Below are 27,161 nucleotides of genomic sequence, written 5' to 3' on the forward strand. Positions count from 1 at the left end.
CGGCAAAGTGCCAGGGAACTCTCAGAAACACAAAAACATTGCAATAGAGAACAATCTCACTAAAAAGAAGCATGGAGGCAGAAGCTGCCACAAAGTCAAAGGTTCAGATAGCTGATGTCTCAAATCTCCTCGAGGAATCTGAAGCTTTGTGCTCCTGGCCTGAGGACCCTGTCAGAATGGGATTCATGGATTAAACTTCCAGTGTAAATTGGAGTGACAGTGTGCCAGAGAAGGTGTCAGAAGCTGCGACAGCGAACAGCAGCTCAGTGTGTCTGGATCAGTCACATAGCAGACGTATACTGAGGGCACATGTGCTATCATACTGTAAAGTCCTGCACTGAAGCATAAATGAATGACAGAAACCTCTTGTTGCAATAACTGTGTGATATTTGATCTCAAAAACTAAAGGTGATTCAGAGGAGATGGAGGCTTCATAAAATCATGAGTTTTACTTGATGAACAACTCTGAACTGGGTCTTTCTGTTGAGGGTTTTAGACAGACATAGAGACAGAGATAGATATGCTGGCAGCTCTTTTGCAGTGTTTAAAACATTCATAGCCCTGTGACACTGATAAATTGCTTCATTTAAGTGAAAATCATGAATTTAATTAAGTAATTAGACTCACCTGCACACACCGAGACCTTCACTCTGGAAGAGTTTTGTCTTCATGAGATGTTGAGGGATAGCGGTTGCTTCTCTGAGTTCATTCATGTTGTGCGAGATAACATATGATTCTAAACATTCAGGAAGTTTGGGGTAAAAATACCTGCAGGTAATGTTACATTTCAGTCATCTGGACAAACTCATCTAAGTTCACAGATTTGAAGGAACCAAACATCCATCCAAATATTTAGTGATGACTTCATGATTAAAGATTTATGAAAGATCTATGCAATGCGGTTCAGCTTAAGCATCCTTTCTCTCATTTTTAGTGTTGATTTTGTTTCAGATAGTTGAGATCAGGGCAGCAGGTGTAACAATAGACCAATTCAATCACTCTAGGAAATGTGTGAGACACTGAATATACTCTGTTTTATGGAAAGGCAAATTATTGTTTTTTTGTTTCTTTGTTTTTTGAACTCCAATGTTAACTTTAAATCCCACATGTATCCATGATATTCTGCATACATTTTTTATTTATTTTTTCATTTTTGGTGTATGTTTTTTTTTTTTTTCATTGTAACATCACATTGTTGCTTTAGTCTTCATCAGTAAATAATTATTTGTGTGCATTAAAAAGTATGATTTCTGTTGACTATATTTACTCCGTAAAGGCAGCACAGAGGTCAAATCTGAAGAAGAATATTTACAAGAAACAATGCACACTCACAATGCTGCCTTTGTTTTGCTTCTCATGTACACCTAACAGAAACCAGACTATTGATCCTAAGCAAACGAGATTTAGTGACCATGACGGTCAAATTTCAGCTCCTGTTTGGTGGAGGAATATGAAAAAGTGTCATCTCCTGAAATTAGTTGAGGTATATTTATTTTCATTACAGTCAGATGACAGTCAGCTGCCTGGAGCACAGAATTGATTACAAACCCCAGAGATGCATTTCTCATACAGAGGAAATGAATGGAAACCTGAGACTGTGATCATTCTCTGGAATGAAGATGGACAAATGAGAGATGACAGAGAGAGACAGTGATTAGACATACAGCTGCAGAGGCTTTGACTCGAGCACCACAAAGCCATTCCAGGTGAATGTATAGCACACTAGACAGATCAAATAAGACCTCAAATTGTTGAAAGCATGTCATTGCTGATGGATAAATAATCCAATATTTGTTGTGTCTGTTTGTATATATTGTAGCAAATTAGCTAAAGAGAAATGTATATAAATAATTACAATTAATTACAATTATTTATATCAGCTGCCAGTAGTAACTCTAGCATGATTAATATTACCTTCAAATAATCTGTTTGTCCAGCGAACATTCAGTGTAATTTCATTTCAACTCTGGCCATAGAAAATAACTTGTAGCCTGCTTACAGTACTAGTGCATTAGAAGCATGTATGGCGGGTACGAGGGAGAAGGGGGTCAGAAATACGTGTTATGGACTATGCCAAGTATGGCAGTCTCTATTCAAAGGGGCTGAAGTATCTTATCACCTAATAGCCCTCACACACACTTCGTGACTTAATCAGGCCGCCACAAGGGGGCCCCTATACAAACACCGACTATGCCACCCCGTTTTAGTGTCCGGGGAACACACCTTTTTTCAGAACAAGGCTCACAGGTTCGATACGTTTGAGTCAGGTATCAGGCCGAGTGGAGTCACAATTAATGAAAACTTTATTTACAATAATAAAATACCATCTTTATTAATATATGACAAACTCAGAAGAAAAGCAAATGAAACTATACTAATATCAACCCTTCAGAATTGCGGGTGGCACACCTAGACAGGATGGAAACAGCAATCAACAGTGCACACTCACACCACAGCATACCACACCTCCAGTGAACACGGCATTCAGGCAAAAAGCCCACCACCACACTCAAGGGAAGGCTGCCCCTCCGCAATTGGCCACCCGATTCTGATGAGAAAAAAAAAAGATAAAGAATCAATAACTCCAACACTTAATTAGATTTAAAACACCATGGTCAGATCACATATACAATACACAATTTAAAACATGAAAAGTATTCAACGTCTCAGTTCTGCCCAAATAGGTGAGGGATCGCGTCCAGCACACTACAGCTCTGAACGCGGGCTAGAACCAGGCCATAACCGCAAACTGGTTACAATAAAATAAAACATACCATAAACACATCAAAATAAACTTCATTTAAGAATCAAATCAAACAAAAACAAACTCAAAAAGGACGGTGACGCAAAAAAGCCGATTGTCTGTTATACACTGCTATAGACTTTAATTGCAAGGTTTCTGTTTCACGTTACTCACAACCCATCAAAGGAGTGAGAAGAACGCCGCACCCCAGTCCAGCTGATCCTGTGAAAGTTGTACACAGTCAATGTACTCAGTTTATAAAGAAAAAGTGCACTTGCACAATCTAACGACCGGTTACTCGGACCGATCCGCCAGCTCAATTTGACTACAGCATCGTACGATCCCGGGCAAACGAGGTGATAATTCCGATGCTGAGGCACAATGCCCCAGTATGGGAAAACAATTTGCTGCCACTGGAACAGCCAATCATCAAGCCTCCAACAATAGTTGAAACACGCACCGAGCCAGACACCAGCCCACTGCAATACTGCACACGTTGGCTCACACCTATAATATAAAAACACACGCATTTTGACGAGCCAAACGCTAAAAGCACTCGCAGAAGATTAAACTTACCTTTAATGAGATTCACATAACCTAGCCGCGGTTATGTTTCAATACATCTCCATACAGACCGCCATTGCTGCCGACATCCCATACAGCTCCTCAGTCCACCCTTTGACAAAATGAACCCATGAAACCAGATAAAGAAAGTCCACCATACAGTAACTGTCAACAACTCCTACCTCCCAACGTTCGCACACCTCGCCGGAAGTGAGTTACCTCTCTCTCTCTCGGACGCAGAACAGACGCACACACATAGCGTCCCTATGGCCACTTTTATATGCTATTCAGTTCAAGTAGTTACCAAACACTCCCCCTCCTCCTATTACAGGGTACGTTACGGGTAAACCGTACTGCTACACATGTAACAAGATCATGAATCGTTAAAGGGACATTATCCACAAGCAGTGACGTCCCTTGTCAAAAAAATTCTAAATGATTCCAAAAAGAAAATTGTACCGGATTATAATTAGAATTATATTTTTAGAAACGTTCCTATGGATCAGTTAAATCAATCAATCAATCAATCAATCAATCATAGGAATCTCAAGTCCTACAAGAAACTCATTGGAATGGTTCTAAATTATGATAGAAATTCTGATTCTAGAACAATTTGGTCACACTTTATATTAGGTGGCCTTAACTACTATGTACTTACATCACATAATAAGTACAATGTACTTATTGTGGTCATATTGTATTGCAGAACACTTTTGTTGCTATTAAGGTGGGATATGGGTAAGGTTAGGGACAGGTTTGGTGGTATGGGTAGGTTTAAGGGATGGGTCAACAGTGCAATTATAAATTTAATTGCAGAAATTAATTACAGATGTAATTACATATATGCAGTGGTGTAGTGGAGGGTATATGCAGGTATACGGCTTATACCCACTTCTTTATCAGTCGGCATACCCACTTCTCAGTCCCCTCTGATGCACATCGTTCAGTAGTGTCCTGCACTAGTCAAATCATGATGGTCCAGCATATGAGTAACTAATCCAATCACATGTGAATAAATGCAAATATTCCCTAAAAACATCCAGTGAAAACAGTGATGCGGTCAGGAACAAGACGTAAACACTCTCGTGCAGTGTATGTTTCATTTATAAGCTACTCGAAGCCGGATGGCGCTCTCGCGCAGAAAGTCTGAGATGGCCTCATAGAAGTACTAACTTACGAGTCACGACGTGCAAGAATCCAGCTATCCCTGAAGCCAAAGCTATCTCTACTGTAGCTTAGCTGAATACAAAGAAACGTGAAGACAGTAAACACATGATTGCGACAATATGGTTTATGTGTGTTTTTCAAGTCATCTCCAGGTAATAAAAAGCATCTGATTCTGAATAAAGCAGTGCTAAGTAGGCTAGTTATTGTCCAGCAGTGTATTTGATTTCTCAGCCAATCAAAAGCAAGAGGTAATAATTATTAATAATAATAATCATAATAAAACCTGTCAATTATACAAAAAAGTTATTATATTAGACATTTCTGTCGCCCTCACTTCTGAAATGATTGAGAATCACGATTTTTTGTTTGTCTCAAATAGAGATCACAGTTCTCCCACATTCTGAACAGACAACTAAACAAAATAGCATGTAATTTACTAGAGGTTCTGACAAAATGTCAGTTTCTGCAGTCTATTTATATATTTATTTTAATTATTTATTGCAAAATCTGCACCTCTTCTGTGGATAATATTATTTTCATAATGATCTTTACTCAAGCAGCAGAAATTAAGTGACAGTGTGCAAATATTACTGGCCCATTTTGGAGTGAACTAAATATGCAAGACTAGTTTTACATGTCACTGTTTATGACACAGGTCATTCATTCTTTGCCAGGCAGTTAAAATAAAAAAATTAAAAAATTGGCGCCATAAATTAAGAGTATACCCACTTCTCCAGGCACCACTACACCACTGCATATATGTATTTTTAAAAATATAAGTACAATGTAAAAAAAAGTATGTACACAATAAGTGCATTGTATCAAATTATTAACTTAAATGTAATACATGGTAGTTAAGACCACCTAATATAAAGTGGGACCCATTTTTTTATTGGAATCTTTTAGGATTTTCTGACGAAGGACAGAATCAAAAACTCATGTTATTTGTGCAAAAAAGTATATAACTGTTGTTGGATTTGCTTCCTATATTTGCTTTATGTGGTAATCAGGTTAAAAGCATTAGTAGTCCCCTCTGCAGCAGTTTTATGACTTTAAGCTGCCAGTTTAGACAGTGTAATATGTTACATTAAGCCCAAATCAATATGGAATGACGCTTCATCTATTCACTATGACAGTGGTTCTCAATTCCAGTCCTCGCGCCCACACCTGCTCTGCATATTTTGCTTGTCTCTCTTGTTTAACACGCCTGATTCAAATCAGCTCGTTAGAAGAACGCTCCATGCATGAACTCCCAGGTGAAAAAGAAATATATTTAAATTGTGCTTTTTCAGACACACTTAATATCGAACCAGAAAATTTGAGCATATTACACCAGTCCTCAGGTCCTTACACTGGCTTCCAGTTACATTTAGGATTGATTTTAAAGTACTTTTACTCGTTCATAAATCTCTAAATGGCCTAGGACCTAAATACATTGGAGATATGCTCACTGAATATAAACCTAACAGACCACTCAGATCATTAGGATCGAGTCAGTTAGAAATACCAAGGGTTCACACAAAACAAGGGGCTTTTAGCTATTATGCCGCCCGCAGTTGGAACCAGCTTCCAGAAGAGATCAGATGTGCTAAAACATTAGCCACATTTAAATCCAGACTCAAAACTCATCTGTTTAGCTGTGCATTTGTTGAATGAGCACTGTGCTACGTCCGAACTGATTGCACTATATATAATCACTTTCTATTCTTAAATGTTTTAAATTCTTTTAAAATCAATTTTTAAATCACTTTGTTTTTATTGTTGTGATTATTATTTTTAATTTCTTATTATTTTTAATGACTATTTCACTTCCTTTTATGTAAAGCACTTTGAATTACCATTGTGTATGAAATGTGCTATATAAATAAACTTGCCTTGCCTTAATATATTTAAGTTATACTATACCTAGTGCATATTAAATGTATTATTTTGAAACAACTTTAAGTATATTAAGTTTATTTCAAGATATGTTTAAGTTTGATTTTAATCTATTTGCAATATATTGAATTGTGTTAAAATGGAACCACTTCAAGTGTATTTAGTGCAATTTAAGTGTATTTCTTAAAATGTACTTTTAATACTTCATGAACTACAGTTAGAGTGTATTTGAAGTATCTTTTTAATGTAGTTCAAGTACATTTCAATTGTATTTCAGCATTACACTACTAGTATATTATAAAGCTGCTTTTTTTCAGTATATACACACGTACACACTTGTATTATATATTGTTGTGTACATTACAAATATTCATAAAGTACATTTACTTAAAAAAAACATACTATTAAATGCATTAAAAATGCACTTGAAATACAAGTATATTTATAGTATATTTGTATTACTACACTCAAGTACATTTTAAAACATTATACAAAAAACATTATAATAAGTGAAAAAAGACTGAAATGCTATGGCAGAGCTATCTTATCAATTTGTCGAACATTTCAGTTATACCTGTATTACTGAAAAGTACAGAATTTTACATCAATGAATAAATAAAAATTACAATGCAATTTTCTGAAGAAAAAAAACCATGAAAATTTACTGAAAAACAAAGTGCAGAAGTGAATAGGTGTGTGTGTGCAAAGACTGAAGATGATAAAGTTCAAGCAACAGAATAGGGAGGGATGGAGGGGGTTTTGGAGGTGGCCGAGGAGATGGCGTAGGGATGGTGAGAGGCAAAGGTGCGGGATGATGGCAGGATGTGGTGAAGGGATGGTGATGGGAGGATGACGATGATGCCCTGGCGGCTTAGACAGTGTTTGGCACATGGCACAGACCCAGAGCATCCCAGTGCTGACAACACACGGCGGAGTCGAGGGAGCGAGGAACCAAGATGTAGATGGTGTGGCTGCCGACATCTGGGGGCCGACCGATGGAGACAGAGCTGGTGGATCCGAAGGCACAGACGGAGGTCCGATGGAGATGAGCATCGTCGCAGGTTCCGGAGACCTGGGCACACCCGCAGCGACGAGCATCGTTGGTGGAGCCAGAGTACCCGAGGACTGGGGCGATGCCGGTGTGACCGAAGAACCATGATGTACCCGATGGGAAAATCCCACTACAGCCAAAGAGGTGGAGGGTTGGAGCGCAACAGACGGCCTGCAAGTCTGTGGCAGAAGTAGAGTGACGACTAACCAAGGGGCAGCTGGTGGGACGAGGTCACTTCTTTGAGTACGACTGGCATTTTCTGCAACTAAGGGCTTGCAATTCAGATAATTGTGGTTTATTGTAAGCTAGGGTATTTCACATGAATGTGTCTGTTGTGGTAATGCTAACATACACTCTTCACCTCTGTTGCCACAATTAAAAAATAAAATAAAATTATAAGTTAGTCATCCAAAAAAAAATTAAAAAAAATAAACAACAGAATGAATGACTGAAAGGAAGCACAAATTAGCCAGCTGGAATGGACACATTGCTAATGTTTTTCTCCCAAGATTGACCGAATCACCCTCCATTAGGCCTGATTCAAAAATCTCTATAACAGAGGAGACATTGAAATATACTTACTATTCCCGTCTCTGCACTCAGATTTCAGTTTGTCTTCTATAGCAGCTGATCAGAACCACTACAAATGTTAATATTACACACACACACACAAAAAAACAAAAAAGCAAATGATGATTGATGATTTGTTTTCTTTTTAAGAATGACAGTACGCTGAGTATAATGTACCTGGTTGGTAATATAGTCAAAAACCTTCCCAGCCTCAGATGTACTGTATGCTCTCTTATAAGCAACTCTTCTTACAATTTAATCTTTGTTCTTATCTGTAATGAGAAATATATGTTAGAAAATAAAGGCGATAAGGTTGTCAAGCTTGAACAAATATAAACACCAATCAACGAACACTACCACAGTTGGCTGATCAGCTCAAGACAAAGAAGTCTTAAGTTCATAATCATGGTTTTTCAAAGATCATTAACCTCATTACAATGAAGCCAAATTGTTCAGGAAATCAGAAATAAATACACTTCATTTTGCAAATAAAAAATGTTAACGTTGTACATGTTATAAAGACTTTTTTTTTTCTTTCTGCCAATGTCAAAAACACGACTAGTACAGACAAATAACGTTAATTAAATACAAATCTTACCGGAAGTCACAGTGAAGTATAAAGCCAGACGCCATACACGCTTGCAGAAGCTGGTAAAAATAAGAACATACCGTTATATTTTCTAATTAATTTCATAGTTCCCCCAAAACAATTTGAATTATGTCATCACTCACCCTTAAGATCCTCCAAACCATCTAAGACTTTTGCTCATCTTCAAAAGAAAACGTAGATATTTTAATTAAATCTTTATGTCCCTCCGATGAAAGATGATTCACCAAAGATGTTCACGTTTCAAAAAGTTAATCGCAAAAGAAATAACATTGCCAAAGTAATCCATATGAATTGCGTGGTTTCCTCCAAGTGCTCTAAAGAGACACGATCGCTCTATATAATATAACTGTTTAAATTTAGACATATTCACATTCAAGAGATATTTGCACGCACATATTTGTGACCCTGGACCACAAAACCAGTCATAAGTGTCAATTTATCAAAATTGAGTTCTCTACATCATCTGAAAGATGAATAAATAAGCTTTCCATTGACACATAATTTGTTAGGATAGGACTAACAAAATATTAATATTTGGCTGAGATACAACTATTTGAAAATCTGGAATCTGAGGGTGCAAAAAAAATCAAAATACTGAGAAAATCACCTTTAAAGTTGTCTAAATTAAGTTCTTAGCAATGCATATTACTAATCAAAAATTTTTATATATTTACAGTAGGAAATTCACTAAATATCTTCATGGAACATGATCTTTACTTAATTTCCTAATGATTTTTGGCATAAAAGAAAAATGGATCATTTTGACCCATACAATATATTTTTGGCTATTGCTACAAATATACCCCAGCGACTTAAAACTGGTTTTGTGGTCCAGGGTCACATTTGATTCACGAAGCTTGCCGTTGCGAGCTCATTATCAAACGAACCAATCAGAGCCGTTCAATGGCTCTGGAACCAATCAGGTTTAGTCAGTGTAAACGCAATATTTCTTTCTTTTTTTTTTTTTTTTTTTTTTTTTTTTAAAAAGCATTTCAGATATGATGTTGAAATCCTTGTGGGAATTTATCTTATTACAATCAATGTATCATGTAATGGACAACAGCCTAGTCAACCAAAGTATAAAGTTTTAAATCAAACTGAACAACATATTAAACAACATATTTTAAGTATTGCAATGCTTAATAATAGTTGACAAACGTTTGTACAATGTAAATGTTAAAAAATGTTGTTGTTTTTTTCAAATGTTGTACTTTTCCAAATATTAAAATTATAAATACATACATATTTAAAATATATTGCAGTAGGCCTACACATGGTTATAAAGTACATTAAAAACCCACTAAAAGTGTAATCATTTTGTTATGTTCTTAGTAGACATAAAATATACTTTAAGTAAGAGTAACATAAGTGTGTATGCTTAAGTTTAGTATATTCCTTAAAAGTGAAACTAAGAAAATATTTATTAACATAGTATTTCTACTATACTTTTTAAGAATATATTAAAAGTATTCTTGTGGTTTTCATATTCCTTAAAAGTGTAACTAAGCATATATTTAATACAAAAGTACTTAAGTGCTTTTCACACTTGAAATAGTTAACCCTGGGTCATCCTAAACCCCGGATAAGTGGAATCCTGGGTTATGTGTAATCACGCTGCTCATACTATGTCTGGGGTTAACTGTTAACCCTGGGTATTCATTAACAGTCGTTTCACACAGTACATTCCTAAACCCCGGTTAACGTTCTTATTTGCATATTTGCAGTGTCACTGTCTCTGATTGGACGAACAGCAGGCAACCTGTTTACACGGCTTTTCCCACGTCTTGCCAGTTATTAAAAACGTCGCCGCTTATGTCTTTAGATCAGCAAAGATTGAGGAACAGCTGATCAGCTGTACAGGCAGGGATAGCCATTTTTAAATAAATTTAGCAGCAGAGCTACTGCAAGCGATTTAGTGCTGGAAATCCATTTATCCTTTGCTGAAACTACTGCGTCTTCATGAAGAGTGCGGGTCATGGTTGCTACAGCGCTTTGGAAAGTAGGAGAAAGCGGCGCGCTTTGCGTTTTAAATGTGTTTTTAGGAGCGACATGTGAACGGCCTCATTACGCACAAAGGCAAGAAAACAAAGACAAAAGTACAAAAGAAAGAAAACAAGGAGCAAAGTATGTGAATATTATCTTCTCACCGGCTGCAGTTTACACGACGCGCGTTTCTTGTTACTGACGTGACATGTGTGACAAGAACGCATCTTTAGTGCAGATTTAAGCGCATCTAGACAGAGAAAACATCTCGCAGTAAAGAAAGAAGAAAATATATCACAAAAGCAGACTTTTTCATGACATAGAAAATGATAAAAATGTGTTCTCATCTCGTGCAGCAGAAGTAGAAGTGGTTCAGTCACAATGCTGCATTTATAACTGCATGAGAGGATAATATATGAGCTGTAAGTTTCCCGCTGACATGTTGCAAGCTTAATTTAACATCACAACTGACAAATGTATGGAATACTCGGAGTCAGATACGCAAATTATTATATTTTGACGTCACTACAGGGAAATAACCTGATTTATTAATGAAGTCATGTAAATGCAGCTTACTTGTGTTATTAGGTTACTGATGTGCATGTAAACGTGAAAACTGGTTATTTTTATAAGCTGATATTTGTGAGTTATCAGCTTACTGATGTGCATGTAAATGTGCTCATTGACTTTCACCCATGTGATGTGTTTGAATCGAGACCAACTGTATGAGGGTGAAAACAACCAAACAGACTAAATATTATTCTGATACTATGACAGCTTTGGCTTCCAAATACGGCCTATTGAAGCAGACTGCATGAGCTCATGTTAAACAAACACTTCCAGTTTTTAGAATGTTTTGCTTCAAGTGGCTTTTGTTTGTTGTGCAACATGGATACAGAGTAGCCCATATTACCTGTTAGAACCCCATTATCTTCATGTTCACAAGTTGCTGTTCTTTCTACATGGTTTGGGTTTTTTTCTTTTCATGGTTAATTCATCTAGTAAAATACAATCTAAGCAAGAGAATGTCTCTGGTACAAATGTAACCCTGGGTCCCTGAGAAAGGGGGATGGGACACTGCATCTGACAAGTGCTTTAGTCAGCCACCAATTGTGCAAGTTCTCCCACTTAAAAAGATAAGAGAGGCCTGTAATTTTAATCATAGGTATACCTCAACTATGAGAGACAAAATGAGAAGAAAAAACAATCCAAAAAATCACATTGTAGGATTTTTAAAGAATTTATTTGCAAATTATGGTGGAAAATAAGTATTTGGTCAATAACAAAATTTCATCTCAATACTTTGTTATATACCCTTTGTTGGCAATGACAGAGGTCAAACATTTTCTGCTAGTCTTCACACACTGTTGCTGGTATTTTGGCCCATTCCTCCATGCAGATCTCCTCTAGAGCAGTAATGTTTTGGGGCTGTCGCTGGGCAACACGGACTCCAAAGATTTTCGATGGGGTTGAGATCTGGAGACTGGCTAGGCCACCCAGGACCTTGAAATGCTTCTTACGAAGCCACTCCTTCGTTCGGGCGGTGTGTTTGGGATCATTGTCATGCTGAAAGACCCAGCCACGTTTCATCTTCAATGCCCTTGCTGATGGAAGGAGGTTTTCACTCAAAATCTCACGGTACATGGCACCATTCATTCTTTCGTTTACACGGATCAGTCGTCCTGGTCCCTTTGCAGAAAAACAGCCCCAAAGCATGATGTTTCCACCCCCATGCTTCACAGTAGGTATGGTGTTCTTTGGATGCAACTCAGCATTCTTTGAGTTTTTACCAAAAAGTTCTATTTTGGTTTCATCTGACCATATGACATTCTCACAATCCTCTTCTGGATCATCCAAATGCTCTCTAGCAAACTTCAGACGGGCCGGACATGTGCTGGCTTAAGCAGGGGGACACGTCTGGCACTGCAGGAATTGAGTCCCCGGCGGCGCAGTGTGTTACTGATGGTAGCTTTTGTTACTTTGGTCCTAGCTCTCTGCAGGTCATTCACTAGGTCCACCCGTGTGGTTCTGGGATTTTTGCTCACAGTTCTTGTGATCATTTTGACCCCACGGGGTGAGATCTTGCATGGAGCCCCAGATCGAGGGAGATTATCAGTGGTCTTGTATGTCTTCCATTTTCTAATAATTGCTCCCACAGTTGATTTCTTCACACCAAGCTGCTTACCTATTGCAGATTCAGTCTTCCCAGCCTGGTGCAGGTCTACAATTTTGTTTCTGGTGTCCTTTGACAGCTCTTTGGTCTTGGCCATGGTGGAGTTTGGAGTTGGACTGTTTGAGGTTGTGGACAGGTGTCTTTTATACTGATAACAAGTTCAAACAGATGACATTAATACAGGTAATGAGTGGAGGACAGAGGAGCCTCTTAAAGAAGAAGTTACAGGTCTCTGATAGCCAGAATTCTTGCTTGTTTGTAGGTGACCAAATACTTATTTTACCGAGGAATTTACCAATTAATTCTTTAAAAATCCTACAATGTGATTTTCTGGATTTTTTTTTCTCATTTTGTCTCTCATAGTTGAGGTATACCTATGATGAAAATTACAGGCCTCTCTCATCTTTTTAAGTGGGAGAACTTGCACAATTGGTGGCTGACTAAATACTTTTTTGCCCCACTGTATGTGGACTGCGATCGGCATGACTAGTGTTTGAAGCATGACTAGTATGTGTTTAAATGCAACAATGTCATTGGCTGACAATAGTCTGTGACATCACTACCGGTGTGACCATCAGTATAAAAGGGTGCCTGAAGTATACGTCATCAACTTTTTTGTCTGAGGGACACGTAAACAGGCAGGCCTGAGGCATGGCAATGAGACGCTCCCTTTCAAATGGGAACTTGCACTGTGTCTGACAAGACACTATGGGGAACAAATACCCACTACGCCATGCTGAGGAGATTGATTTCTAGATTGGCTGTGACAAACACTAAAATAACAACTCAATGGAATTAGCTGCTGGAGTCAAAAAATTCCCCAGTTTACATCTGCACCAGCAGAACTGTCAGTGACAATATTCCCTATGACCACTACCAAAGCTTCATGCTCTGAAGGAAAGTTCTGGCTTTTACACCTCCTGCCTTTCCTTACCGGTCTAGGCGATCGTGGTCCATATAACAGGTAGAAATAAATTCCCCAGTCTTTCACTGTCTCTTTCGCGATAGAAAGTTGTTCATGCCCTGCTTACTATAGAGACCAGAACTCCCAAAGGTGCTTGCCAATGGGAAGGAATGCTAATAAGGCAAAAAAGCGGAGGACTCGGCGTGACGACCTTGGGTAAGAGCGGAGTACGACTCTCTCACCAAGGAAGGAGCTTCCTACTTAAAGGACTTCAAGGGAAGCAGCTTCAGCTTTATTACTGTCAGGGAGCTTTCTGCTTAGGGATTCCCAGTGGGTAGGCAGCTTTAACCTGAACACTCCAGTGGCCTAATGGTTAGAGAGTCAGACTTTTAATCCAAAAGTTGGGAGCAGGCAGGAATTGAAGGTGGGGGAGTGAATGTACAGCACTCTCTCCACCCTCAGTACCATGACTGAGGTGCCCTTGCTCCGGGTGTGTGTTCACAGTGTGTGTGTGTGTGTGTGTGTGTGTGTGTGTGTGTGTGTGTGTGTGTGTGTGTGTGTGTGTGTGTGTGTGTGTGTGTTCATTTCTGTGTGTGTGCACTTTTGATGGGATAAATGCAGAGCACAGATTCTGAGTATGGGTCACCATACTTGGCTGTATGTCACGTCACTTTTGTCACTTTCAAGAGACCTCAAATATCTGGGGGAGGCAACTTCATTGCTGTCGCTTTAGCCTCGCTGAACATCCTGTCCACTGTCTCAACAGTGTTGAAATGCCAAGATGGAGAAATTGACACATCGAGGAGGAAGCTTTTTTTTTGTTTTCTCCTGATATCAGCCAGGTTCAGCTTCAGATGTCTGTCCAAGGCCACCATCACCGCCATTGATCAACTGACTGTGGCAGCTGTCTGTCTCTGTGGCCCAGAGATTGAGAACTGCAGTGCGGCACAGCCACCAGTTCAGGGGAGAGACCATGACCCTGATGCAGATTTCTCAGCAGATCAGCCGTTATGCCTATAACAGAGGCGTTGTGTTTAATGTGCCACTGGCCTGACCCACTGCCACATATGCCCTGCCATTCCAACAGGGTGTATCCAAAAGGTTTGGATGGTAGGGTTGGAGCCTTCCACACTGAGAGATAGCAAGCAAATGTCTCTTCAATGGGGGGCATCGACTCATGTCTCTGCTCACATATTTCTGGTATATTTGTGTAATTTGCATTCTGAAACAAACTCTCCACATCTCTTCATGATCTATCCACCTCAGTGTGGAGAGCAGGAAGAAATGTAAGCCTCATGGTAACGGGTAGTTATGTAGAGACATAAATCGCTCCTCATACAGGAGACAGGCAGGCTGGGAGGACTCGTTTGCTGTTTCGCTCTCTTCAGCCTGCTCCTCCTGACTTGACACCAGTCAGGAGGTGTCTGCTGGACACCACTGTCTGCTGGATTGGAAGATATCAAAGCAAGAACATCTGGATCCAGCAGCTTGCCTGAGTCGGTTCCTTTTACTTTATATAGAGGGCTAATTTATCAATAATATACGCCTCAACTCTCTCTGCATCTAATACCTCAGAATTACATATTCCACATTCTTCAGTTTCTTTCCTTCTTGTAGAAATCTGTATGAAAGAATTATAGGTAACGGGAGGAGTTCCGAAAGGGAAAGCACTTCCCATCAGACTCCTCTTATGCTCTGCCTACAATCCCAGTGATCGATCACACTTTGCAGTTCTCTTGGCAAGAGCAGGACCTAACTACAGGGAGTAGGTGCTCAACTCTTATCCCTCAAGAGAACGTTAAGGATAGGTGGAGCTTCTCATCACATCCACATCACACAGCATGCATTCAACTCAAGAGCCGAACGTGCTTGTGCAAACATTGACTACTATCCCTCGGGTGAGAATCAAACAAGAGCAAAAGCTTCTTACTATTATTATCCTTCAGTCAGTCCCACAGATGCATCATAATGAACACACACAGCTCAGGAGTCAAACGCCCGTAGTGACTTCACAGACTGTTCCCCATAGCATCAGACACAGTGCAAGTTCCCATTTGAAAGGGACCTTAATTTATTGGGTGGTGCACTTTTACCTACTTGTAAAACATTGCTTTCCCTTTTGTTCTTTGGTGCTGTAGTCGGATGCTTTTAAAAACAACAACACCTAGTACAACTCAAAAATACAACTCTAAAGGTCATTGCACACAGTCCGAAAATTTCGTCCGAAATTTGAAAAATAAATACAACTTCACGTTATGTCAATCACGTTTACACACTGCCTCCGAAATTTTCGTCCGTCATAAAAAATTCTGATTGGGTCCGATTTTTTTTCTGTTTTTCGCATCCGTTGCAAGCATTTTGAGAGGTGTTTTGACAGTTCAGAGCCACCGTACAAGCAAATGCCAAAATCCAGAATGGCGATTGTCAAGTTCATCCACTTCTTCTTGCAGCACAAAGCAACATAAAGATCCTTGCACACTGAGTTCACAGAAATTGGTGGTCTTCTTTTTAATATGTGTCTCTAGTATCGCTAGCAAAGCATCAAACTGAGCCTCTGGCATCTTGAAGTAAAATTTGAATCGCCTGTGATAAACCCACTGCTCCTTCCTCTCTATATCTCAGTATTGGATGGACCCAATATTTCCTCTCTTTTTCTCTTTTTAAGAAGTGAGAAGACAACAAAATCATCCTTACTGCATGAAGACTCCATTTAGTGCTGTTTTGCAAAAAAATTTTCGCAACAAATGAATTAAAACGCATCGGATTCAGTGTGCAAGGTTTCTGTGCGTGACGAATTTTTAGGATTAGAAATACAAAATTTTGTAAAAAAAATGGCAGAACCGTTCTACATAAATTCAATTAAAACAATAAAAATTATTTTTTTTAAATTAATACAAAACACACACACACACACACACACACACACACGTTTCAATCTGTCAATCACTCTGATATGCAATTAAAATGAGTGCACTGACTGAGTGCTGTCGGTCACTGTCTTTAATCCTTTCTATGCATAACTGTATGGTAGTTAATGCCACATGCACTGTATTATGTTCTATATTGAAAGCCAAATTTTCAAATGAAAATAGCAAAAACGTGATCATTTTATAAAGTAGGCCTTCATATGTGTTAAGGGCTTTCGCTGAAGGAAACAGCTGTGGTGTGATGAGTGGTGAATGCAGCGAAAACTTTACAGTAGATTGGAAACCGATTGCTCTCCCATGACTTTTTGTAAACTGAATAGATAGATATTATAACAATCTATCGATAAACACACACCGTCCTCTCCTCTGCGCCACCGCAGTCTGTGGATTGAAGAATGCGCAGAAAGATGGGGAGGAGCCGAAGTCTGCTGCCATTTTCATTTGAAATTTAAAGGGGAAGAATCGCAAGATTTTCAGGGGGGCTGAGCAGAAATTTAGGGGTGCTAAAGCCCCCCTAAAAATGGCCTAGCGAAGCCCATGGCATGCGCTGTTACCTCCGCCAACTGTAAACTTTTTCAGGCTTCTGATTGGCCAACATGGTTTTACAGTTGAGATTATATCGCCACCTGTTCGTTTGGCATGCTCTTGACAGTGCTTCAAAGAATGCGTTTGGGTTTTCATGTGGACAGAGATTTTTTCAAAAATGGAAGAAGAAAAAACTCTGTTTATAAAAATACCTGTGTACGTGTGGACATGGCCTAACACTACACATTTTCAAACTCTTCCTAATTAAACACACCTGATTCAGCTCATCAGCTTGTTAGTAGAGTCCCCAAGACCTGAAAGGAACGTGTCATATTTGAGTTAAAACTCACTAGGATTTTGTTTTGCATATTTCCTGGATGCACAGGCACCATGGTGGTTCAGGTGACAGCGACAGATGCAGACGACCCCACTTACGGCAATAGCGCCAGAGTCGTGTACAGCATCATACATGGACACCCTTACTTCTCCGTGGAGCCCAAGACAGGTAACCTTACATTTAAATGTAACTGCAAATTTATTAATGTTTAAATGTTTTTTTTAGAAATTTTGTATTTTGGACTGTATTTTTAGCGAAGCAGAATGTATGCTTTTTCATCCAATGAAAGTGAAAGGAGACATATTCTCCAAAAATGAACCATAAAAGTAACCCATGTGACTTGTGTGATGTGTGCTGTGTTATATGTCAGGGGTTGGCACCCTTTTTTGACAGGATGTGCCAAGGCTTGTTCTTACATTCAAATATGAATTATAGAGTGGAACAGAGTTCTTGAGCCAAATATATCAATGACACACAGTGCTTCATCTGTTAAAGGGGTCATTGGATGCAAAATTCACTTTTACATGTTGTTTGAACATAAATGTGTGTTGGCAGTGTGTGTACACAACCACCCTGTGAAGATAAAAATCCGCCCAGTGCTTTTTGATAAATCCAAACCCCTTTCTCATATCAAGCCGATCTCAGATTCTTGGCAGAATGATTTAGTTCTGCACAGGCCCCTCCCACAATTGTTGATTGACAGTGGCATCAGTCTTTGGTTTTATCACAACTCTGCCCTGAGAGAGCTGTCATCAGTCCGCCATTGTTTCGACACCGGAGTGGTTGTAGACAAGAATGGCTCCTAAGCGATTGACGTGTTTTGTTGTTGGATGTAATAATGAACATAGCAGCCGTCATTTACTCCTGACATCTGAGCCACTGAAAACTCAGTGGATTAGGTATGTTTTTGAAGGGAATGGGCCCCCCCCCCATTCTACCTAAATGCATCTATGTTTGCACGAATCATTCGTGATCCAGCTTCACCTACAGAAGAAGTATGTTTTTTTTGTGTTATTTATGTATCTTAGCAAATTGCCTTTCCTAATAATGTGCTAGTTAGCAAGTTTCACGATGAATGCGGCTAAAGTTTACAGTCTCTCAGAGAGTGGCTTGGAAGAGAGGGGCGGGGTGAGTAGAGCTCATTTGCATTTAAAGGAACATGCAACAAAGCTGCTTGCTGTAAATAGAGCTGTTTTTGACAGGGTAAAAGGGTGTTGCTTTACACTACCACTGAGAAATGTTAATCAAAGTATGTTATAGACTTTTCATTAAGACCATAAAGAATCATATCAGAAGAAGGGGGGTCCAGTGCTGTTTCATGCATGTTGAGTTATTTACTCTGGCCATATTTAACATGAGAATCCAACTCTCTAACAAAGTTTCAAAAAATTATTTGGACATATAACAGAGTATTTCTGTGCCAAATACACTCTTCCGGGTTTCTTACAAGTTTTGGAAAGTTTTTTTCGATAATGGCTCTTCATGACGTAATGAAGGGTGGTTCTCCTTATATGGGCATTTCTCCCGGAAAAGCGCACTTGTGCACATATCAACCAGAGCGAGAGCAAGAGCGCACCCATCAACTCGCTTCATTCGGCTGCACTGCACGGGACTCGCTCGGGAAGAATGTCTCTAAAGAAGTGTGTTTTTGGTTGTAAAGGAAAGATAACCTTGTTTTGCTTCCCGAAGAACCCAGCGCTACATAAACAGTGGATGCATTTTGTTTTTCCGGGGCAGCAACAGAGTTTTGCAAGTGTGTTTGTTGACGAACGTTTTATAAACAAGGCCCAGTTCGACGCTTGATTTGCACATCGTTTGATACTGAAAGATGGAGCGGTCTCAGCTATAAATCCCGGTCATGATTCAGAACTGCAGATGGTAAGTGAAACGGCATCAAATGTCTGTTTTGTTGACAATCAGCGCTCAAGTGCTCGTCACTCTTTAGCTCCGCCCACGGCACGCCTCCAGGAGCTCGGCTGTTTTTGGAAAGAAACGAAAAGCTGTATCTTTCTTTTATAAATATGATAAAACTAAAGACTTTTGGAGATATGAAGGATGCAGTACCACTCTATAGGTACTCAAGATTAACATGAAATTTGGTGAAACTGTGTGTGTTATGCCCTCTTTAAGAAAGAGTGATAAAGAGCAGCTATGTTGACAGGGTGCTGCTGTGTGCTTGCTGTGGCGGTCTGGGCGCTAGCGTGGTTTATTTTGTGTTTTTTTTTAAATCAAAGGAAGAAAGCTGATTTCATGGGTGGATTTCTTCACTCGTGGTGTTATATCACTGCCATTTTTTTACAGGTCCATATCTCAAGCTTAACAAAAGTGCAATCCTGGATGTCCATCAACTGGACTGCAGAAATTCTGCGTATGAGATCAGTGTAAATTAACGGGGACTAGGGGCAAAAAATGCCCTTGCAGAATTAAACTAATTTGATTACGACACACTGTTTCATGCGCATGGAAGCCAAAATCCTCAGTAGGCCACATTAGTGCCCATGTTTTTATGTAGGCAAGCCTGTAGTAATCCGGGGCCATAGTCTTTGTGGATGATTGGAAAGAAAATCTGATACATTATGAGGCTACCATTAACGCTTAAATCAATTAGTGTCTGCAAGGGAATGTGTATCTTCATTGTTTTAATAGCAGAGCTAAAATCAATACATAGAACTCTAGCTTAATGTGCACTGCAATCTGCTGAATATATTCAGCATCTCTGTTAAACCTTAAATATAAACAAAAGTAATAATGATGCTTGCCTTAGCAAACACTAAATTACCTCAGGGGACATAGCAGAAACATAGATGAAAATATTTCTTCTGAATGTTGACTTGCTGTGAGGGTGCTTCAGTTTGTGCTGTGTGTGTGTGTGTGTGTGTGTGTGTGTGTTTGCACATTTGTTTGTGTGTGAGTGTGTTCATACTGTACCTGCAGCAGTCTCATTACCCAGCATCCTACTGCGCTCCAGCTGCCACCAGCAAAGCACTCTGGGTGTGAATCTCAGACAGGAGGCTGTAGGTCTGCTTGTTACATTCTCTTTCCTGAGGGAGAAGACCATCTCATTATTCTTTGAGCGTGTCTGTGGTGTTAACCAACACGTGTGCATGTAATTTTCTGTTGTATCTGATGCATTGTTTATCTTTCATGGACTTTTTCCTTTTGATTCAGTTGAGGTTCGACATCTGTTGAGTTTTATAATATTGCAGCGGCATGATTGAAAATGACACAAACACTTTTTTTGTCATTAGGCTGTGAATTGTACCTCTCTTTTAAGAAAGTGATTTAAGAAATCCCCCTTTACACCTGTCATTAATGTGTTTTTGGTGATTGGTTCACAGTTCGATCACTCTTGACCACATTAAAAGCAAACTAAACACAATGGGCATCATTCATGGAACTTGCATAAATATATGAGTAAATAGTGAGTAATTTGCAAGTAAAACAGACCTTCCCGAAAACTCTCCTCTGGATTCACAAATGCTTTGTAAACGTCCGATTTGATAGTTAAACGTGTATGTTAATGCATTCCAGTCATTCTTAAATAGGGTGCTCCTGCATGCTCATAATTAGCATAATCCCACCTATGAATTACTGCTACTCAAATTGCGTGTCCAGTAACAAAGTAGAAGGCAATCTTCTTAAAATGACTCAGGCACTCTTCTTAAAATGACCAGCTGGTAGCGCTTGAAAACATTTTGGTGGCACAGCATTTGGAGACGCTTTAGTTGCTATGATTTGGAATATCCACGGTAGCAACATATTACTAGTATCTAATTTTTAAGAACTGTACTAAATATAAAATATAGCTGCAAGCAGCAATCAAGGGGCCAAGCACTACAGAAGCAAGCAACAGACCAACAGCAGAAATGAGTAATTGAAGCCATTTTAGGATGATTATAGCCAAAACAGCTGAAAAATCATGAATACAAACTCTAATAATATGATTTATAAGCTTCTTGTTTGACCAATAGGTGGCGCTGTTATCAAATCTAAGTAATGTATTCTGTGTGAGTTGACAATGGCACTAACAAAGTTTGGTGTCAATATTCCAAAGCATTTCAGAGATACAGCCTCAAGTGTCATAATGGCATCATGCCACAAATTCGTTGCTGTTATATGCAGAAATGAGTAATTGAAGCCATTTTAGGATGTTTTTAGTCAAAACGACTGAAAAATCATATATAAACCTATAGCAATATGATTTATTGGCTTATCACGTTTGACCAATAGGTGGCGCTGTTATCAAATCGATGTGGAGTGTTCTGTGTGAGGTGACAATGGTACACACAACGTTTGGTGTCAATATGCCAAAGCATTGCAGAGATACAGTCTCAACTGTCATTTTGGCATCATGCCTCAAATTCGTTGCTTTTGGTGAGAATCGGACGAACCGTCTAGGACGAGTTCGACAAAGTAGGTTATACGAACAATTGAATATAGCGAAAAAACTAAACCTTACAATTTTTGAATTTAGGACTTCATTCGACTTAGCCAAGGAATAAGAAGAAAAAGGAATTTTCATTTTGTGGCTTACGGTTCAAAAATTATTAGCATTTCAAAAGTGAAATTTGGACAAGTGGTGGCGCTAGAGAGTTTGAGTTAGAGACTCCAAATTTGCTGTGGTTACTATTGACACTATCCTCTATCAGTGTGCTAAATTTTACAACTTTCCCGCAATCGGTTCTATGGGCAGCCATTGACTCTCTTACGGAAGAGGAAGAAAAAGAATAATAATAACGCCAACGGTTTCAAGAGGTGCCTACACACCTTCGGTGCTTGGCCCCTAAAAAGCATTAACCAGTAATATTGACTTCTCCATTGTTGTAGGCAGTAGGATGTTGTCCCACCCGTCCTCTATTTACGGCTGGGTAAATAGTGACAGTGACGAGCGCTGCGTTTTACAGTTATCAACCCAGCTGCAAAAAAACGAACAAAAAGAGGGCAAGGGCAAATTAACTTGTAATTATGGCAGTGCATCAAAATTCAGTGTCATCAGTTTGCCAAAAAGAACACAGAACGTTTTACGCACCATTTACACCTGGTAGGGAGTGTACATTTCTTTCGTACCAACTAACATTTTGAAAATACAAACATTTTCATGAATTCGAAAGTTAACATCAGAACATCTTTACAAATGATTTACACAAAAATTTGTTCTGCTCGTGTTTCATGAATGAGGACCATTGTGATTTATTTCATGATAGAATTTCTGAAAGCACATTGGAGGTGATCTGGCTGAATGTAGCTGTACATGCAGATGAACCCGGCACAAAATCATCATGCCCTACCACCAGACAATTACTAAATATGCTTAATGAAATACATTTCCCTGTACAAATGAGAGAGAGAGAAAAAAAAAATCATTTTGGTGTTTATTTTATCACTGAAACATGATAGAATATTCAGAAGTTCATTGCTACCATGAATCGGATTAACTAAGTTGTAACATTCCTGTCAAGGTCTATTTTTATCCGTCATGATTGTTTTACAGACTCTAAGTGTACTTTCACCCTCAGTGTTCAGTAGTGTGGAGTGAGCAGAGTTGAACAAGCGTTTCCAATTCATTCTCTATGGGGGCTGAGAGACAAGCTTACACAGGGGATTGTGGGACTGACGGTGGAGTGGAACAAGTTCTGAGATCATCAAATTGACGCAAAAAGGTTGTCATTTAGGGCCAGAGTAAAGTATAATTTAGGACCAGGTGTATTTTCATCAAATAAAGTGTCTGCAATCGTGATAATTCACACCTGTGAGGAAGAAAACTGTTGTCAAGATTTTAGTGCACACAAAGATAACTGGTGGAGCAGCTACAGAATGACTAGCTTTCGTGGAAGACCACTAGAGTGAGTCGTTAGTGTCAAACACAGATTCACCAGTCTGGTAAAGGAAGAATATGACATACTGAAATTACTCTGAGAGTTCATAGTTAGGATGCACTTGTAGCAGTGTGGCGTTGCACAACAGAAACACTAGAGAGATGACTACGCCACCCTGGGACTTGCACACAGGGAAATATTACACACCCTCAGGTGCTACAAGGAAACAAGTTCATGTCTACAAAATAAACGAGCAAGAGACGTGGGTACAAAAATATAAATTGTTTTATTGAATCTATTAAATTTAATTAAGAAAGTCACATAAGCAACAACAACTCAAAATGATACTGCTTACTCCAAAATACACAGACACCACAAAGAATATACAGGGCTGTGACCAACTGGTATCAACTCCTAAAGAAACATAAATTTCAATTAATTACCACACTATCAGCGCACACACACTCACACAATACCCAGTGAGATTACTGTTGGTGATCGACACAGCACAACACACAGTGACAAGACAGCACCACCACCTTACAAGTGCGGAAAACTGCCTCCCTTTATTTTGTTGGACACACAGCACCTGTAATCAAAAACCAAAATCAACCAAACAAAAATACACAGATCAAAAGAAAAGAAACAATCAGAAAAATGAATGAGGTCACCAGGCAGTAGGCCTATAACATACAAGGGGCCTTATATAAACAGATGTATAAAGCCAAGATGAACCATCCAACAAAAAAAAAAAAAGACAAACTACTAATACATAAAAGCAAAATTAAACTAATACAAAATAAGCAAATCAACAAGGAACAAGACAGCAGCGTATTTCTGGGTACTGATGTTCAATTAAACACACGCACTGTAGCAGGAACCCTCCAACACATTACTAAACAGAAAAAACAACATATCATTAAATAAAAGTAATTCGAATGAGAAACCTGACACCCTCAACCATGTTTTCGTTTCTACATACCGGACACTGCAGCAGTCAGTCACGTCAGATGAACGAAGCCGGTGTGAGTGCTGAAGAATATAAAAATTAACAGAACCAGACAAACTGGAAACTGCAGCCAACCGCCACACCAAAGCAGAGCCAGCACCGATACAAAACAGCGTAGAAGCAAGGGACTGACCGCAGCGAGAGTACACTGGATAATACCACCATCCAAGCAACAAGATGCTGCAACAAAAATACACACATAACTAAACTCCCACATATAGTTAAAATCCCCCAGTTATGTACACAATTTTACACATACTAGAGTAGGCAGTCCGACCAAACACATGTCGCGAACATTAACCAGTTGACATCTCGTACAGCTATAAAATGGCACAAAAATGATAACATTAATATAACACTGAAATAAAAGACACTAAACAACACCGCTACAATGCTTACCCTTCCAATAGATGCACGAAATCAAGCCAAAGCGAGCCGTGACTAAATTAGCCACACCACTAATGAGCACCCAACATCAAACGCCGTGCTAGAAAAGGGGCGGGGGCACCTGAGAGTGACACATCCGACTGACACCAATCAGCCCTTTATAAACCCACCCATGCCTGCTGATAGGATAACAATATTCTATACAGGGAGAATCCAACTATCCTGCCACACACTGATACAATTTTTTAGACTGAGTATGAATATGATACTTTATACTTTGTTACCAATATGATACTGTAAGGGCTTTTCACATTGCGCTTAACCCCGGGTTATCATCGTTCTAAACACCGCTTTTAACCCCGGTTAAAGACACGTTTCACACCTGTAATTTGAAAGCGGTGTTAGCACCGCATTTTACCCGGGGTTATGAAACCTTGCTCCAGAGCAGGGTTAGCACCACATCTGTGGTGTAAACCCCACATTGCGGTGCTAAGTTTGTTCAGTGTGAAACAGAGCGCTGTTTGCTGGTTGCTGCTGGACGCTTGGCAACAGACAGCCAATCAGAAATTGAGCAGCGAGGCTCATGTCACGTCAGTAACAGGAAGGTAGGATAGAGAGAGGAAGAAAAAGAGGGAGAGAGGGCAGAGCCCCAAAAAGAGAGCTCCAGCAAGGGTTAGGCCAGCAGAGAAAAGAGACAGAGCAACAGTTGCAATCTTTTTTTATCCCTTCCTTTACCGTGTAACTAAAATCCAAATGTGAGACATTCAAACTGACCAATCAGCAGATTACACCTTCACCCACTGGGCAAAGGTGTGACAATAAGGAGACCCCCGATGTATACACATGTTGGCCTACAGGCCTTTATCGATATCAGCACTTCTGTGCCTTCAGGAATGCCAGATGGTCCTTTTGTTACTCAAGATAGGTATGGGACAGGAAAGCAGAAGTCTTTGATTATTTTTAACCCTGCAATACCTATATTTTTAGAATGTTTCTATTCCATGTAATGGTGCCCACACAAATCTGATGTTGAGTACTTTTGTTACAGTAACATGCAGTAATGGACATGATCTTCTGCACCAACACTTTATTTCTCAGTATATTCACATTACAGATATACTGTTTTTGTTTTACTGTTTTTCAGCAGTCTGGCAGTAGCTCAACTGTTTTCCATAATACTTTTTAAATGCTACTTTTTCCCGTTTGTAATAGTGTACAACAAGTGTTAGATCACTATAATTTGTAATATTCTAACAAGCATGATTACAGATAAGTGAACTAATGTAATAATCTAATCTTGTGTATATAAACAAATGTGATAATCTAATCTCTCAAACACACAAAGCGTTAGGAAGAAAAGTCAGTCTCTTCAGTCTTATTTATTCTTTTGCCCCGCACTGCAAGCGTCTGCTGACTGCACACGCACTTCAGAGGCATTTATCTTCAATGTGCTCACTGTACTATTTTCTGAAATACGAAAAAGAAGCAGCATAGAAAAGGTAGTTTGGCAGAGCAGTGTCACATTTTATTAACTCTTGCAAATTTTATTACTGTTTATAAGTAATATGTTTATTAATGTGACTGTGTACAAGCAAGCACCCATTTTTATTTTTATGACTTCAGTTAATTTTTTGTTGAATTCAAATTGTCAGTTGTTGAATGCTTTTTTTTTTCTTTTTCATGCACACGCAAACTCACAGGTACCGCGAGTATAGACCAGGCTTTATGTGTTCACTCTGTCAATGTGCATTTTATATGATGGATTATGGATAGTTATGGATTTCATGTACGGTTGGAAGAGAGCACTTGAATCACAGCTGCAGTTTTAGACCTAAAGAAATGAACTAAAATATCATCTCACTTAAGATAAAAACACCAGTCACATCAGTGTTCTAGAGAAAGCTGTTTTGTTCTATAAAATGTCGCTCCCCTTGTGGTGATGGCTGTCATGCTGTCGTATGAATACTCCTCACTTTATCTCAGTAGCCTCCCCTATTATTAGATGTATATGGAATAAATTTACCAGGGGTAACAAATAGGCCTGTGAATAGAGTATTTCTACGATGTGAATAGAGTATTTCTACCATTTAAGGAGCAAGTGAACTGGCAGACTCAGTGGCGGTTCTACATTGAATTACTCTCCGGGCGAGACCCCCTCTGAGCGACAATCAACAGATTTCCCACCCCCCAACACTGTCACTCACGACCAGAAGTCAAGACTAAACCAATTCACCTCCACATAATCGTTTTGTATTACCTATTTTTATTAGCCATTTCACACAATTCAGAAAAAACAAAAACGTGCAAATTATAGGCCTGTGTTTTAATATTATGAATTAAATGTGTGTTGGAAGAAAGTCAAGGTGTGACTGACTTTAGCCCACTTGTCCCACTAATGGAGCGGACAAGCCCTCCTTGTCCACTCTATTTGGGAGAGGTGAACTGTCCCCCGCGGCCGCGCCCCCCTCCCCTTTCCATTTCTCACACAGTTTCTGTTCATGGCACCTTCTCAGCAAG

At 39.3% G+C, this 27,161-nt stretch overlaps 1 protein-coding gene and 2 long non-coding RNA genes across 5 annotated transcripts in view; 1 reads left to right on the forward strand and 2 right to left on the reverse strand.

Moving 5' to 3' along the window:
* The window catches only part of LOC131533640 (cadherin-7), a 156,035-nt gene that overhangs the window by 50,731 nt on the left and 78,143 nt on the right, over positions 1-27,161 (forward strand). The window contains exons 1-2 of one of the 3 annotated variants that reach the window (XM_058766001.1): positions 10,589-10,707; positions 17,481-17,600. The exons of 1 other annotated variant lie outside the window; for it this stretch is intronic. In XM_058766001.1, the coding sequence (XP_058621984.1) occupies positions 17,486-17,600 (115 nt within the window). In that variant the 5' untranslated portion in view covers positions 10,589-10,707; positions 17,481-17,485. Of the gene's footprint in view, positions 1-10,588; positions 10,708-17,480; positions 17,601-27,161 lie in introns of those variants that run through there. One more of the 3 variants, XM_058765999.1, reaches the window with a different exon arrangement.
* LOC131533642 (uncharacterized) lies at positions 2,318-3,550 on the reverse strand. Its single transcript, XR_009269179.1, has 3 exons — positions 3,490-3,550; positions 3,320-3,419; positions 2,318-3,250 (listed from the first exon to the last, which is right to left on the reverse strand). It is a non-coding gene; the product is annotated as an uncharacterized LOC131533642 (long non-coding RNA).
* LOC131533641 (uncharacterized) lies at positions 23,602-24,771 on the reverse strand. Its single transcript, XR_009269178.1, has 4 exons — positions 24,657-24,771; positions 24,517-24,577; positions 24,231-24,437; positions 23,602-24,143 (listed from the first exon to the last, which is right to left on the reverse strand). It is a non-coding gene; the product is annotated as an uncharacterized LOC131533641 (long non-coding RNA).

Source organism: Onychostoma macrolepis, chromosome 24 (genome assembly GCF_012432095.1).
Source record: "Onychostoma macrolepis isolate SWU-2019 chromosome 24, ASM1243209v1, whole genome shotgun sequence".
Classification (NCBI taxonomy): Eukaryota; Metazoa; Chordata; class Actinopteri; order Cypriniformes; family Cyprinidae; genus Onychostoma; species Onychostoma macrolepis.